This window comes from Aulonocara sp. 'chitande type north' Nkhata Bay, linkage group LG5 (genome assembly GCF_057382095.1).
Source record: "Aulonocara sp. 'chitande type north' Nkhata Bay isolate Kocher_YH1m ecotype deep benthic linkage group LG5, A_spYH_male_GT1.1, whole genome shotgun sequence".
Lineage (NCBI taxonomy): Eukaryota > Metazoa > Chordata > Actinopteri > Cichliformes > Cichlidae > Aulonocara > Aulonocara sp. 'chitande type north' Nkhata Bay.
This window is the reverse complement of record NC_141348.1, coordinates 25,097,812-25,112,202: the sequence shown is the minus strand read 5'-3', so window position 1 is coordinate 25,112,202 and position 14,391 is coordinate 25,097,812. Positions and strand designations below refer to the sequence as shown.

Below are 14,391 nucleotides of genomic sequence, written 5' to 3'. Positions count from 1 at the left end.
ATGACATGATTTTGATGCCTGACTATTTCACCTAGATTCTGGGAGCATTGTTATGACTGTGCATGTCCTTGTCTCTCTCTCTCTGTGAATGAAAGCACTATGTAAACAGTGTGTAAAAGTCCTCATCGTGCATGATTCTGATTAAAATAAATTATATTAAGTATGCTGTGTTTGACAAACACATTCATAAAGATAAAAAGTATATTCACATGTGATGTGATTTTTAACTTTGCCTTAAATTATCTGGGTGAAAAGTCCGAAAGAGAGAGAGAAACAACAGCACGGGACTCACGGAGCAAGCCTTCTGGAAGGAGGTACTCACGATAGTACTCACGAGTAGTCACTGCACATTGCTGATCCATGTCCACATTAAGTGGAATATCCCCCTAAAGTGCAACAGCCAAAATACCTCTAATTTACCTCTTTCATGTCATGTCTGTCTATTCCTCCACGTACCTGTACCACTGTTAAAGCTGCTATTCTTTATTTATGATAGTAGAACATATTCTTTTTATTCTTTTGTTGTATGACTGTAGTATGACTGTTTATTTGTCTGTATAAGCCAAGTTCAGCTGTACTTCAAATTTCATTGGAAGACTTTGTATGGAGGACTGCTTCCTTATTGAATTATATCGACAGAAATAAGTGTGCCAGTGGCCAGAGTGTGCCCATTCTCCTCTCTCATTCCTCCCATGATCAATATTAGAAATCAGCATTAGCTCAGAGTACATTAATTAGTAGTATAAGTAGTATAATTCAAATGATTTGATTATTATTATTTGATTCATATTTTGCTTTCCTCCTTCTAAACTGCTTTAATAAAATATCCTGCATTCAAAAAGTCTAAATTGTGGAAGTTCCATTTTTAACCTTTTGTGAAACAGTAAAGGTAAACACTGTGTAAAAATATTGCACCTAGTTAAGGGTTCTTACAGGTTTCTCTAGCCTTAAAACTTAAGAGATCCTTGAGGTCTATTTTCCAGCCGCTTGTGGCAGATGGCTGCCCTCTCTGAGCCTGTTTCTGCTGGAAGTCTCTTCCTGTTAAAATAGTGTTTTTCCTTCCCCCCCATCACCATCACATCTGATTGTTAGGCTTTTCTCTCTAATATAGTACGGGCATTATCTTACAATAAAAAGCACATTGAGGCAACTGTTGTTGTTATTTTGCACTATTTTGAGCTGTTGTTGATACCTGCAACATATTGCAGCCCCTGATTAACTAATGAAGAAAGTGAAGTGATAAACAGAAACAAAAATAACAAATATGTTTTTCATAAAACAATTTAATACATGTGTACGAGATATGAATTACACCAAGTTTTTTTTTGAGATAGTGACTATAAATAAAGCAATTTCACTGGAATCCGATTGAGACTTTGATACTATGCTGGATAACTTTGTTTTATTAAGGCAGAAGACAATGTTAAAAACAGTCTGCTTGATGATTACTTCGTACTTGTTAGTGGTTTGTCTGCTTGGTTTGATGATGTAGATGCAGTTTGAAGGCGAATAGAGATAAAATATATTAGATTACTTTTCTATCCTTTTTTCAAGTTAAAGTTGATTATTTATATGTTTGTATAATGACTGAGAAACAGCATACTGACTGGGGTTCCATTTATTCTCGTACATTTTTTGTAAAGTGAGTTGCAGGAATATAATTGTTGCTTTTGTAGATTGTATTAAGTGCAAAATGATGAAAAAGAAGAAGGTAATCTTCAGAAAGCATGATATACTGTAAAAATATAGTTTTTCTCTAGTGAAGGAAGCATTTAAGGCATTTGCACATTCATTCATAAAGGCACATGCGCAGTCTCCCAGCTCTTTGTTCAGTTTTTTCTTGTCTTGCTTGCTGTTCACGTGGGATTAGTGCTGACCAGAAGCCAGGTTCAGGTGACAGGGCTTGCAAAGCATCTTCCCGTCTAAAGGATAACAGCCATGCTCGTTCGGTTCAGGAGACAGTTGGATGGCGCAGACCTGCACACAATATGAAACAACATATTCCTGGTACTGAAATAATATCTGTCTGTGTGTTTGTATCCTTGTGAATGTGTCTGTGTAGTGAAGTGTTTCAGAATCAGAATACTTTATTAATCCCTAGGGAAATGATGACACACAAAACACCAACCTCACATCTGTAGCAGTTCTCATGGTAGGAACGCCCCAGACATTCAACTGTATAGCTGTCGGTACCATCTTCTTGTGGAATGATAAGCTGGTTACAGGCACTACACTTTGGAGCGTATTTCCTTTACAATGTTAGATGAAAAAGAAAAATTGATTACACTTGTAGACAAAGGGGTGGTTTATAATGCAACAAAAGCATTGTAATAACATGTCAAATGAAGTGGAACACAACTGTATATATTGATCCTTTACCTAAACCCTTTAAATAGTTTTTTCCCCTTCATACCTGTAATAGTCTTGAAGGCAGTAAACTTCTCCAACTTCTCCCTGGGCAAAAGCTTGCTCTCCAATTTGCCTCTTACATGTTGTGCAGGTGAAACAAGAAAGATGGTATGCTCGCTCGAGTGCGCGGATTATGTGATCTGTGATAGCCTCTCCACATGCCCAGCAGAGCTCCAAACTGGCCTAAGACATGGAGAAAGATACATCGTTAATTACCTTAAAAATTTACGTTTTAATCTGCTTTTTTTCTTTCTTTTTTTTGCATTGGGTCTGTTTCTGAAAATGTTTGAGGCATCAAACAGTGCAAGTTTACCAAGCTTGGTTGTTTTTATGAAAACATGAACCTGGACATCAGAGTGTGAATGTTAGACAGAGAGCGCTCAGAGTGTGTGTGTGTGTGTGTGTGTGTGTGTGTGTGTGTGTGTGTGAGAATGGGTGAATGAGGCTTGTAGTATAAAGAGTAGAAAGGCGCTGTATAAGAACCATTTACCAGTCCTGTGAAACATTACATTGAGCTTAAAATATGCATGCACAAATGTAAAAAAAACAACAAAAAAACAAAAAAACATGGCTTTGAGCTTTTTTTTTAACCACCTGAGACCCTGTGTCCTCATATGGGGATACATTTTGGGCTTTCTGCACCTTGTACTTCATTCTGCTCAGTATTTCAACACTTCAGAAATGTTCAGAAGTGGTGACATTGCTGTAAAATAAACCAGTTTTTAAAAAATCCTTTCTGTTCAACGGTGACTCATCAGGTCCAGCTAATCTCAAAAAGCTAGAAGAAACAGGAAAATTAAACCCAAAGAAGAGCTCAGGTTTCAGGAGGTTAAAGTTTGCATGTATATTCACAGCTTGGTTAACACGCTGCATTGCGCTACCTGGTAACAGTCTTCGCAGAGCGGGATCCCGGCCTTGTTGTAGTACTGTTTACCAGCCAGGGGAATGTGACAAGATCTACACTGGAAGCAGCCATCATGGTAAGTCCTGTTTAAGGCCTCTATCGCAGGTTCAGAAGGAGTCACTGGCTTTCGACAGAAGCCGCACAGATCTGCATTGTTCACACACACACAGTCAAACCAGGTTATAATAATGTGGCACGCAGAGTGGCAAAATGTATAAAAAGAGATCAGGTTACCTTTGCTCTCTTTGTCTTGGCTGTTTTGGTGGATCCTGTGGATTTGGTCATCTGAGCTTAACCCACTAGATGGTGTTCTTGCTTTCACCTTAAATGTAAAGCGCATTATTAAACTGACAAGTTGAGTTTGGCCTACAGAGGCGAACTGCATAATTTAGCAGCGCTTGATTTTGAACACATGTGGGAGTTGTTTAAAAGTGGCTCTGAATGTGACAGGCGTAAGAAACACCAGAGTCATCCGCAGCACATCATCAGGACCAAGCCACACAAACATTTTAATTTCACTGTGGTTTGAAGGTTTGGTTTAAAATGGGTGGTGAATACTATTTTTTTAATACTTCAAACATTTCAATTCTATTGAGTTTAACAGATTATTTCTAACCCTTTTCACCAGTCACATAAAGACCTTACCTTCTTTCGTGTAAAGACCTGCTGGTGATTCAAGGATGAGTTGTTGAGTTTAAGCGTTTTTAAAGGGAAACCTTTCAGCTTTTATTCAGTCAGTAAAATTCTCAGAAACCGGAGAGGAAGAAAGTAATTTAGCAGTTCCCCCCCAAACTGATCTTTGTCTACACAGACATGGAGCAATAAAGTTTTTGTTTATTTACGGGAGCAGTTTGGAAGTTGGTGATTTTGTGAAAGCAAGTGTGCACACTTTTAGTAAGATGGTCATATAAGAGCCCTGTTCTTTATGTTTTGGCGCTTTACAGCCACTGTGAAAGGCTTGTGGAAAAGCTGTGGAAAGCTAATCCTTCATTGCAGACAAAATAATTACTCGTGTGTTTAAAATAATTTAAGGCATTTTTTTTTATAGGAAATTTGGCACCACGTTTTCGAAGCTGCAAACTGGAAGATTTTAAATGTCATTTGTTATAGTGACACTGTAAGATAAGTCTGCATACCTCTGGATTGTAAACTGGCTGCTGGCCTGGGGTCACGGGGTAGGGGAAAGACGCTTGGGCTGGAGGAGGTGGTGGAAGTGCTGATTCTTCAGAGGGCAACTCTCCCGGACATAGAGGCGGTGCATCAGAGGGAGGGGTAGGAGGAGGGAAAAGCTCTGTTTGGCATGAGAACAGTTTTAGATGATTTTGTAGCAGCATAGACAGCTGATTAAAAAAAAACAGACTAATGACAAATTAGATGAAAAAACTGAATGTTTAATCACATGTACTGATGCGCTGTGCTGACATAGTTTTGGTCTACTTATCCTTTCAGAGTACATGTTTTAAAATCGAGACCCCCATGGCCCTTCACTGATTTTATTCTGGATCACTCATCACTTTAAATTCCCCATGCACTTTGGCCCTCCTGGTTGATACAGCAGTCTGCACAGTGACTTTTTGTTCACTGGTTCAGGTGTTACATGTTTGAGAGAAGATATGTAGGACATACATTTTACCTCAAGTTCAAGCGTATCTGTATAGTGCATATTTCCAGCACCTGATGTCAGTTTGACACTCTTGCTTTAGTAACTCTTGTCTAACGATAAAATATTTGTGTCCTGATGGGAGTTGTCTCTTCCAGGAAAAAACTGTCCTTATCCACGGGGCAGGAGGGTGTAAAACACGGTTTGATGAATCATGGTTTATGGCCTACACGTTCACCTTATGTCATCCCAATTTCATATCTCCATGAGAACCACCATCATAAAAAAAGAAATAGATACAAATAGGGAACATCTTTTAGGAGAATCTGTTGATTCCTTCAGTAGAAGTCAAAGACTTGGAGGATCAATGCCAAGGAGAGCTGCAGCTGTTCTGGGGGCTCATAGTGACTGAAAAGCACATGGGCTCAGTTTCCCAGACATGAATTAAGCCTAGAAACTTTTCTGAGGAGATCCTCATTGATTTTTTTTTTTCTTTAAGTCTAGGACAAGGCTCAATCCCTGTCTGGGAAACGGGCTGGAAATTTTTTTTGGCTCTTTTAAAAGTCTTTTAGATGTATAAAATCAATATTTTACATTTTGGGATCAGATATTTTGAAATGCAGGTCAGGAAATACATAAATTATCATTCTGATCTGGGGAGGACCCAATAAAGGGCCTTGCAGGGCCATTTTCTAATATTTTATAGATAGTCTTTTTAACTAAGAGAAAAAAAATCAAGTATATAATAAATACCTGATGAACTCCTCTGGTCATTTTTTTCTTGAAGCTGTGTTTTGCCTGGTTCATGTTTGGGGGGATTGTGGCTCTGTGGGCCTGAAACCAGGGCCGAGGACCCCGCATTAGTCAAGCCTTTGATCTTTAGGCCGCCATTAGACTCTGACGGCGGTGACTTGTCCTCTCTGCTGTGCCTGAGGGCAGGTATGCTGTCACCTGGGCTGACTCTTACAGCAGGATGCAGTTTCTCTCTAGCCGGGGCACTGTGGGCTTGAAGGGCAGGCTGCTGCTGTGGGGTCACGGTGGCTCGGTGAGGAGAAGCCAGAGTGATGAAGACAGAAGAAACCACCCTTTTTGGTGGAGCTGCTGATGCCATGAATGTACAAAAGTCTCACGCAGCCTGAAAGGAAGACAGAAGAATAAACTCATGACTGCTTGCGACAGAGAGAAACACAGCATAAACCACAGGCTCAGTTTATAATATCAGGCAACAATAAACTACAAGAACTCATACTGAAGACAAAACAGACATTTATTTCCTATCATGTTGATCTAATTTAATCTAGGTATAGTTGCACAGCTGTATTCACCCGCTTACAGCTCTCATTAACCATAATGAATGGTACTAGAGTCAAAAAGCACAAATGTGAATCATCTGTATGCTGTAAAACCACTCACACCGGCTGTGTCACATACCTGGAAGAAAATGGGCTTTCTCTTTGCTTCTTTCTTCTTTCCCGTTCTGTATCTCCCAAATCTCTGGTTTATTTTCTCTCCTATGAGCTGCCTCAGAGAGAAGACTTTACTCCGGTAGAGAGGGGCTGCTATCTGCAGAAGGCCACTCCTTTTCCTTCTGTACCTCCCTCCGTCAGTCGACCCCTCCTCCTCCTTCTCTGGCTGAATGACAACACCGCCTCCCTCCCGACCGTAAAAGGTGAACAGTTAATCTCGGACAAAGTGCAGTAAAAGACATGACACATTCATCTACTATGAAAACTTGGAAGGCTGCACACACACACACAGACAAGAGTGCATGAACGTAGACACACACCCACACTGAGTTATGCAACATGTGTGCACTCATACCAAAATCACACAGCCTTTTTTTCTTTCTTTTTTTTAACAAATGCAATACACAGTGCCATAAAGTTCCTCGTAAGGTTTTTACCCAGAAGCAAGCAGGCAGAGACACACACACACCTACACACACACAAGCAAACTCCCAGTTCTTTATCTCTCTGCATGCCAGCAGGATGTGACTGTACCTGCCTTTTCCAGCAAATTTCTATCTCAAACTGCCCTCTTTTTCTCCCCTGTGCAGTTCTCCCTCATTGTTCTGTCAGCTTTATTTTCCCTACCTCCCTGGTTGAGTCTGCCTCCCTTTTTTCTTTTCCCTCTTTCCTTCGTCCCTTCCCCCACAACATTATATCACTTAAGCCCTGACTCTCTATCAGTGTCTCATGGCACTGCTTCCATTTGGGACACAGAGCAGAAAACACTGTCCGATAATAGGTGCTGGACTTCATCGGGAGCTTTTGTGCTCAGCTTTCCAGGACCAGCGGCATTACGGTGCAGTGAATCAGGGCATTGTGCAAGAGGAGATGTTGGTATATTAGGAGAAGGGGGGCAGGGGGAGTACAGAGTGATGTCTATGGGTGCTATGAAGAAGTGCTTTGTTGTGTTTGCTGTTCCCCATCACAGTCAGTCTTAGTAATATCAGATGTGCTGATCAGCAAATATTATGATTACTCTCTTGAGCCAAAGCGTGTCTTGTCCCTCCTAAAAGTCAAACAGGAAGATGGAGCAAGAGACCGAGCGCTGAATAAAACTTTCCTGATTGATATGGGTCAGCCTGGAAGAAGAGAGGGAGAGGGAGGAATGCGCAGAGAGGGTTAACAGGAGATGGCGATGCGGAGAGTGATGGGGGTCTCTGTTGTTCCAGCTCTGTGGAAAGGAATGCTGCAGTGATGTCACGGCTGCAGGAGGGAGCATGCCTACTGATGACACAATCCCCAGACCTCCACGCTCCGCCTTCCAACAGCCCAAATCCTCATTAGACCCTCTGAACCTCCTCGTTGCTTTCAGCAGCTTGACTTTTCAATTTAATCACCAACACCACAGTGTCATTTTTATGTTTATGTGATTTCAAAGGGGTGGATTTTGCAGAACAGCAACAAAAGCTGAAAAGAATGAAAGGAAGTCAAAGGAACAGGAAGAAACATACAGATGGGAAAAAACAATTGCATGCTCACAAATACACTTTACACGCACACTGACTTTGTAAGTGCTAAGGCAGAAAAGTCAAGCTTTTACTCAGTAACGATTACTTTCATTAAATCTAAATGATGTTATGGGAGAGACAAAAAACGAAGCAGGAGACGGCAGCATAATCGGGTTGTTAGTCCTGAAAGATAAAGCTTCAAAACAGCTGATTCCTACAGTATTCACATTAACCCAGTTGGATATAGTTTCCTATCACCACCTCCTATGTGTCTTTTTCTTCTCTCTCTCTTTCTGTCCTTCGACAACTCTAGTTTGCAATGTAGGATTGTTTTGTTTCCAGATTTTTAAAAATCACTCCAGATTAACAGAACTCTGATCTGATGTTTGTGTTTGGAGTGCTCGTTTAACTTTCTGAGGCCTACAGTGATCCTAAACCTATGGAATCAATACGTTGGCCCGAGACTCAGCAAAAGTCTTGGTTCATATTTTGCTTCCAAGGAACTAGAGTTTTATTTTTAGTGGTCTTGAGCAATGTCTCGCCAGGATTTCTGAAAGTATTTTAAAGCTTTTCTTTGGACATTCACTCAAAAAAATCTGTTGTTGGATGAACACAATTTAATCATGGCACCCTTTTTGCACACAATTTAACCAAGTACAATAAACCCTTTTCGATCATGTCAAACCAACACATTTAGCATTTGGTGGTTTAATGTAATCAGATTACGTTGGATCAACATACTATACTTACATTGATTTGAAGTGATTTATTTAAGTATGTAGAGTGAAATTTGTTTTAATTCATTCTACACAATTTAAAAAGTTTAGGAAAACAGAATTAAATTGTTGTTTCAACAACTACTTTGTTAATCAAGGCAATGATTTCACTCATTTCAACCAAATTATTTCAATTAGATTTGTTTACATTTGTTACACATTTAGAAACCCACTACTTTACAAAAAAAGTCACAATCAGATTATGATAACATTATCTTTATTAACTGGATTTAGTGGACAATATAAAAGCTTACCATTTTTGTACACCTGCAAGCATTATGCCACTTCAAAAGGTAAAACGTTAGAATACTTATTTACATAGGTAATATGTTGGAACCAAAGCTTCCACAACTAAAAACAGATGCAAAATTTGCTCAATATATCGACTGCATTTTAAAAAATTAAACTAAAAGATAAAAATACATCTCCCACTTGGCAAGTTAAAACATGTGACAAAATAGAAATGTGTGAATTTGGAAAAATAAAATAAAATAATTAGAAATAATTTGGGGGCAATACAACAACAACAAAAAATTCCATAGGTGATGAAAATCTATATTTGTTTGGTGTATCTCATTGAAATAATTATTAGTTTGACCAATTTTTATATTTCTGTATTTATTTTTTTAAAATTTTGGTTGCAGTCCTCCACAGCTAGCAATATAGTTTTGCTGTGTTTTAAAACATGCTAGCAAGCAAAATGGACACAATAATACAGTAAACTTAACAGGTGGCAGTGGTCTTAAACTTTACAGGCCCTTGATACATAAACACAACATAGTACTTCTGTCAGTACTTCTGATCCATTTTGAGCCATCTACTGTATATAAGGACAAACAAAAATCATCTGCAGTGCTGTATAAAAGGTGAATTGCCCAACAGAGAGAATCCAAAAACTTAAAAAAAAAATTTAAATGAAAGAAAAAAATATAAACAACTCAAATATTAACATTATATATTGGAAATCACCATTGCACCAATGAACCATTCAAGACCTATCAGTCATTTTCAAGTGCTCTCACCCCATAAGCTTGTTTTTCAGAAACTGTACCTTTGAAGACAGCTTTTGTCCATCAAGATTTAAAAGTATCTTCTGGAGGACTTCAAAGGTGCATTTAAGTTCTGGTGGGTAGCTCAGGTTCAAACAGTATATGAGTCCAAACAACAGAGCACATGCTTGTGCAATGTTACCCAAATCAGTGTTAGCCTCCACACCCTCAATCAGGACACCAACGTCCTCTGGGTCATCCACAGGTTCAGCACCCTCCTTCTGGATGACGTACACCCCCATCACAGTTTGCTCCATGCAGCTTTTTCCCTCGCTGTCCGTATCCTACATGAAAAAGTATAAGACAACAAAGTAAAATTTAAGAGATTGTTTAAACAACTGTTTCTATGCTGTTCATAAAATCCAAGTAGTCAAAGTAATAAACAGAAAATTACACCACTAAAGTAGTTGTTAGTAATTACTCCAATACATAAATTATAAAATACACCTCGCATGTCAAAAGAGGTGGCATAATTGACCTCTCACCGGCCCCTCCCCCGAAAGGGCCATTGTCCAATTACACATTATAGCAACCGTTACTGTGTCTGACAAACATTAACCTCAAGCAAGATGGTGAAGCAGTGTGCCCACCGATACGCCGAGAGATTGTGTCTGGAGGAGTTGTGTTCTTTCCATTCACAAAGTCAAAAACAACATGAATGGATTAAACAGTGTGTATGGCCCCATTCCCAGGTAAATGTACCGATATGAATATGAAGCATGTCTGCTTGCACATTTGGGTACCCATTGGTGCGCAGAGGAAACCATTTGTTTGTCGGACGTAGCAAGAGTAACTTAGGGGGACAGGACTCGAGAAAAGGCTAACTCAGCTGCTAAAATAAAACAGGTATAGAAGTGTTAGTACTAAACAGCTCAAAGTTCATAGACATTTCTATTTACAAATACTGATGACCATAGCAATGAAAAAACAACAGGACTTGTTTTAATCCAAGTACAGATTCAAAAGCAATATTGTCTTGATGCATGTTAAATGCATTGTATGTTTGTGTATCAAGTTTAAGTAGGCATAAATTTCTTTCCTTCCAATACCAAATTCCAGAAATTCTTTATTGCAACGCTTAATACTGTTTGGTATTCAAGACATCCTTTCCCCAATACCAGGTGTCTTGTTGCTAATCTCAAAATTTTAATTTTAATGATTTGCATTTGAGGCAACGTCACAATTTGTATGAGAATGTTACAGACAACATGCTGTCACAATGGCTCACCAAGTACTCCTTTATTAACTTCTCATAGTCTTCGTTTAGGTGGATGCACAAAGACTTCAAGATGCATGCTCGTCTGGTATGGATGTTGTCATGCTGGAGAGGAGGAGGAGATAATATGAGCCAAAACCAGTCTGTTTTTCTTAAAGCTAGGGTAATCAGTTAACTTGCATAATTATTCTTTAGGTTAGAACCGGGCATGTATCATTTGTTAAGCCGAAACAAAATTGACAACTTCATCTCCAAATAAAAGTTATTTTTGCTGCCTATGACAAAGTCTACTCAATCCTAATACAAACCTTGGAGATGGCAAGCATGAGACCTCTTATTTTCTTTCCACGTGTCCCTCCTTTGGTCAGAAAGATTTCCATTAAGCGTGGCGCGTATTGGTCAAGCTCGGCAAAGAAAGTAGATAGCAGAGGCTTTGTGGTGATTTGCAGAAACTCCTTGTCAATCTGCAATAGAGAACAAATACATTGATTAAAAACTCAACTGTATATTTCACTCACTTCACATCTAAGCTGACTAAAGCTGCTTTTAGAAGACCATGCGGACATCAGTGCTGTCTGTGTAGAACATGAATCAGTCTGTGTCAGATCCTGAATTTGAAATTTCCACTAAAGTCACAAGTAAGAGGCAAGTGGAACCAAGATCTAGGCCATTTGCTTTTTGAAGTTTGCAAAGACTGCTAAATTGCACCAGTGGTAGTTCACTCTTTGCAACACAGTACGCTGTTCTAAACAGATTTTTCAGGTTTATTTTTAGTATATTATTTGCAAGTGGTGTTTGTTCTGGGAAAGATATTGCAGACTGACCAATAATACGTTTCTTGCATTTCTCATGGCTTCTAATGGGGGCCTTTCTTAAAATGACTGGTCCCAGTAACAAAGGCGCTTGTCGACTCAGAAATCGAGAGAAAACCAACAACACACCCGGCAGAACATTATGTTATTTACACGGGTGTACATAAGTGGTCCGCATGTGCGCATTCGCTGTCAAAATAAAAGTCGCACACCAGATAAGAAGTTGCAGCGCGCGTTTGCGTCCATATAAAACGCAGTGTTTTTGTCCGCTAGAGTGGGATTTTCACGGCACATTCCGCACCACATCTCTGTGCGTTCATCATTTGTTTGAAGCCAGCTCACCTCCTGCAACCACTTTTCCGAGAATACGCGCTTCTTTTGTGGTTTGGACTCCTTCTGACATTTCTTTGGAGGTGGAGGAACATCACAGTAATTGCTTAAAGGAGCTTCTTCGACATCTTTAAGAGTTCTAAACAAATGTCTGTCCTTCTGAAAAGCTTATGTATGCAAACACGCGTTGCAACTTCTTATCTTGTGTGCGTTTTTTATTTTGACAGCGAATGCGCACCTGCGGACCACTTATGTGCAGCCCTGGTTATTTAGCTCATCATATTGCTTTGGTTTTCTTTCTCTCCCTCTCTTTCTTTCATTCTTTCTCCCTGTCCTATCCCCCAGTCATGTCTGTCCCGTTTGTAGCAACTGAAAATAAAATAAATTCATAATTATAATAAAGGTCAATCAAATGGACCAATATGGCAAAACCATGATGATCCACTTGGTAAAATAAATCCGCTTGGCATCTTTCTTGGCCTTAAGACAACAATTCTGATGGCTAAAGATCCAAACGGGACACACACACAAAAAAAATAAAAAATAATAATTTGTACCTACTACTCTCCCTGATGGAACAACGCTTGCACTGCCACATACAAGTCACTGAAAGAAAAAAAGAAAAGCAGTTTTAAGGATGGTTTTATTGGCACCTTTTTTTCACTTTGATTAAATCATAAAACTATCATAAAAAATATATGATGGTAAAAGGCTTACCATGAGGAGGCACAAACAATCAGAAAAAGGGGTCAGCTTTCTTTGTGGTGTTACTATGGTAAAGAAAACAGACAAAATTATTTTATAAAAATTCCACAGTGGATTTTTTTTTTACTTTGTTGCAAATGTATAAAAAAAAATACAAATACATATAAATACCTCTTGCAATATAAAATTCACAGATAAATATCCAATCTGTTGCCATATGTAATAGCAGTGTTTCACACTATGCAATAAAGATGCTGGTAGTTGCGGTAAAGGTCCGACAGGCAATTTTCATAACTATCCGCCATTGCCTTTTCCTCTGACCTCGTGTTTATGCTCTTTTTCCCATGCACTAGCGTTCAAGTCAATTCGAAGGATGCAGCCCCTGAATTTGAACACAGCTAATATTTAGCAACTCGCGCATGCTAGTTTAACTTGCATTACTGCCAGAGGCCGAATGCTTAAAATAAAAGGAGAGAGAAAGAAAGAAAGAAAAAATGCAAATGATAATAAAAGAAGTGAACAAAGACCATGTCTTGCAATAACCGTCATTTAAAACCAAAGTGAATGCTAACAGAGCTAGGTAGAAGTTCAATGAGACAACCATACTAGCTTTAGCTAACTTCATTTACTTTGAAAGTGAATTAGAAACGTGTTAAATATTGAATTAAACATATCAATAACCGCTAAAAACACTATAAGACTAACTGCAAAAACGGGTAAAAAAAAAAAAAGAAAAACAATGAAGTGGAAATGCTAATAATAGTATAAATATACCCAGAGCGGATTAGAAATCAGGTATTAGACAGTACCGATTGGCACCGTCTAATACCAGATTTTCACTGTATTTGCTCCACTCCCGCTGTCTAATGACAACTTACACATTTGGAATTAAAAACATTGTTAAACAATTAACGGACAGAACAACTTCGTTTGACTAAGATATTTTGAGTTATTTATTACTTACCTGTATTGTGGAAGATTCCGCAGAGGGAAATGGCAGTCCACTGAACACATATAACTTTCTCCGCTTTCCCGCCTCTTCACTTCTGGGAAGTTTGAGCATGCGCACTAGGCATCGGTTTTAGAGTTGTTGATTTAAAATAATTATATTTAATTGAACTGAAGAATGCAAATCTAGTTCATTAAACTTTTTGTTATTTTATGTTAAACCAACAACTGATAATGATTTAAAAACCTAAACTCAATATGTTCATGTTAAATAGACAAATGTCTATTGAATTAATCAAACAACTGCCTTAGTTGACTTTTTTGAGTGTTGGCTGCTTTTTCACTCATTTTCAGCCCAATCTTTGTACCTGACCATCTTCACAGGATTTTTTAAAATCTTTAAACCACTGAACCTATTACTCATTCAAATACTGAAAAGCAGTGTTGTGTTTACACATAACAGATAACTTAGCAAAAACAAAATCTTTAGGCACTTGTTTGACAGACATAAAATAGTATTTTTTTGTTTGTTTCTTTGTTTTTATTTCAACCAATAAGGTGATTTTCAAGCGCTATTAGCTGAGCTCTCAGAATATCTCTACACTGTGTGTGGTGTATACTTGAAACATCTAAGGAAACTGGTCAAGTGTCAGGTCTAAAAACTACATTGAGCAGCACTGTATTTC

The 14,391-nt window shown here is 38.6% G+C and overlaps 2 protein-coding genes across 2 annotated transcripts; both read right to left on the bottom strand.

Moving 5' to 3' along the window:
* Positions 1–1,267: 1,267 nt before the first annotated feature.
* Positions 1,268–6,546, bottom strand: fblim1 (filamin binding LIM protein 1). Its single transcript, XM_086292428.1, has 8 exons — positions 6,345–6,546; positions 5,667–6,048; positions 4,450–4,604; positions 3,548–3,635; positions 3,291–3,460; positions 2,414–2,592; positions 2,129–2,249; positions 1,268–1,977 (listed from the first exon to the last, which is right to left on the bottom strand). The coding sequence occupies exons 2-8, from the start codon at positions 6,022–6,024 to the stop codon at positions 1,867–1,869; spliced, it is 1,182 nt and encodes a 393-aa protein (XP_086148554.1). The 5' UTR covers positions 6,025–6,048; positions 6,345–6,546; the 3' UTR covers positions 1,268–1,866.
* Positions 6,547–8,759: 2,213 nt separating this feature from the next.
* Positions 8,760–13,794, bottom strand: LOC147330690 (uncharacterized). The gene is made up of 6 exons (XM_086294230.1): positions 13,722–13,794; positions 12,770–12,822; positions 12,610–12,658; positions 11,219–11,374; positions 10,923–11,015; positions 8,760–9,978 (listed from the first exon to the last, which is right to left on the bottom strand). Exons 4-6 carry the CDS (start codon positions 11,288–11,290, stop codon positions 9,664–9,666), a joined length of 480 nt encoding a protein of 159 aa, XP_086150356.1. The 5' UTR covers positions 11,291–11,374; positions 12,610–12,658; positions 12,770–12,822; positions 13,722–13,794; the 3' UTR covers positions 8,760–9,663.
* Between the last annotated feature and the right edge of the window lie 597 nt (positions 13,795–14,391).

Excerpts from the sequence above, each read along its gene's own strand:
- LOC147330690 (XM_086294230.1), bottom strand. The coding sequence starts at position 11,290 with ATGGAAATCTTTCTGACCAAAGGAGGGACACGTGGAAAGAAAATAAGA. Across the intron at positions 11,016-11,218 it reads TCATGCTTGCCATCTCCAAG|CATGACAACATCCATACCAG; the intron begins GTTTGTATTAGG and ends CCTCCTCTCCAG. Across the intron at positions 9,979-10,922 it reads AGTTAATAAAGGAGTACTTG|GATACGGACAGCGAGGGAAA; the intron begins GTGAGCCATTGT and ends TTTTTCATGTAG.
- fblim1 (XM_086292428.1), bottom strand. The coding sequence starts at position 6,024 with ATGGCATCAGCAGCTCCACCAAAAAGGGTGGTTTCTTCTGTCTTCATC. Across the intron at positions 2,593-3,290 it reads TCTGCGAAGACTGTTACCAG|GCCAGTTTGGAGCTCTGCTG; the intron begins GTAGCGCAATGC and ends TCCATGTCTTAG. Across the intron at positions 1,978-2,128 it reads AGAACTGCTACAGATGTGAG|GTCTGCGCCATCCAACTGTC; the intron begins GTTGGTGTTTTG and ends TATTGTGTGCAG.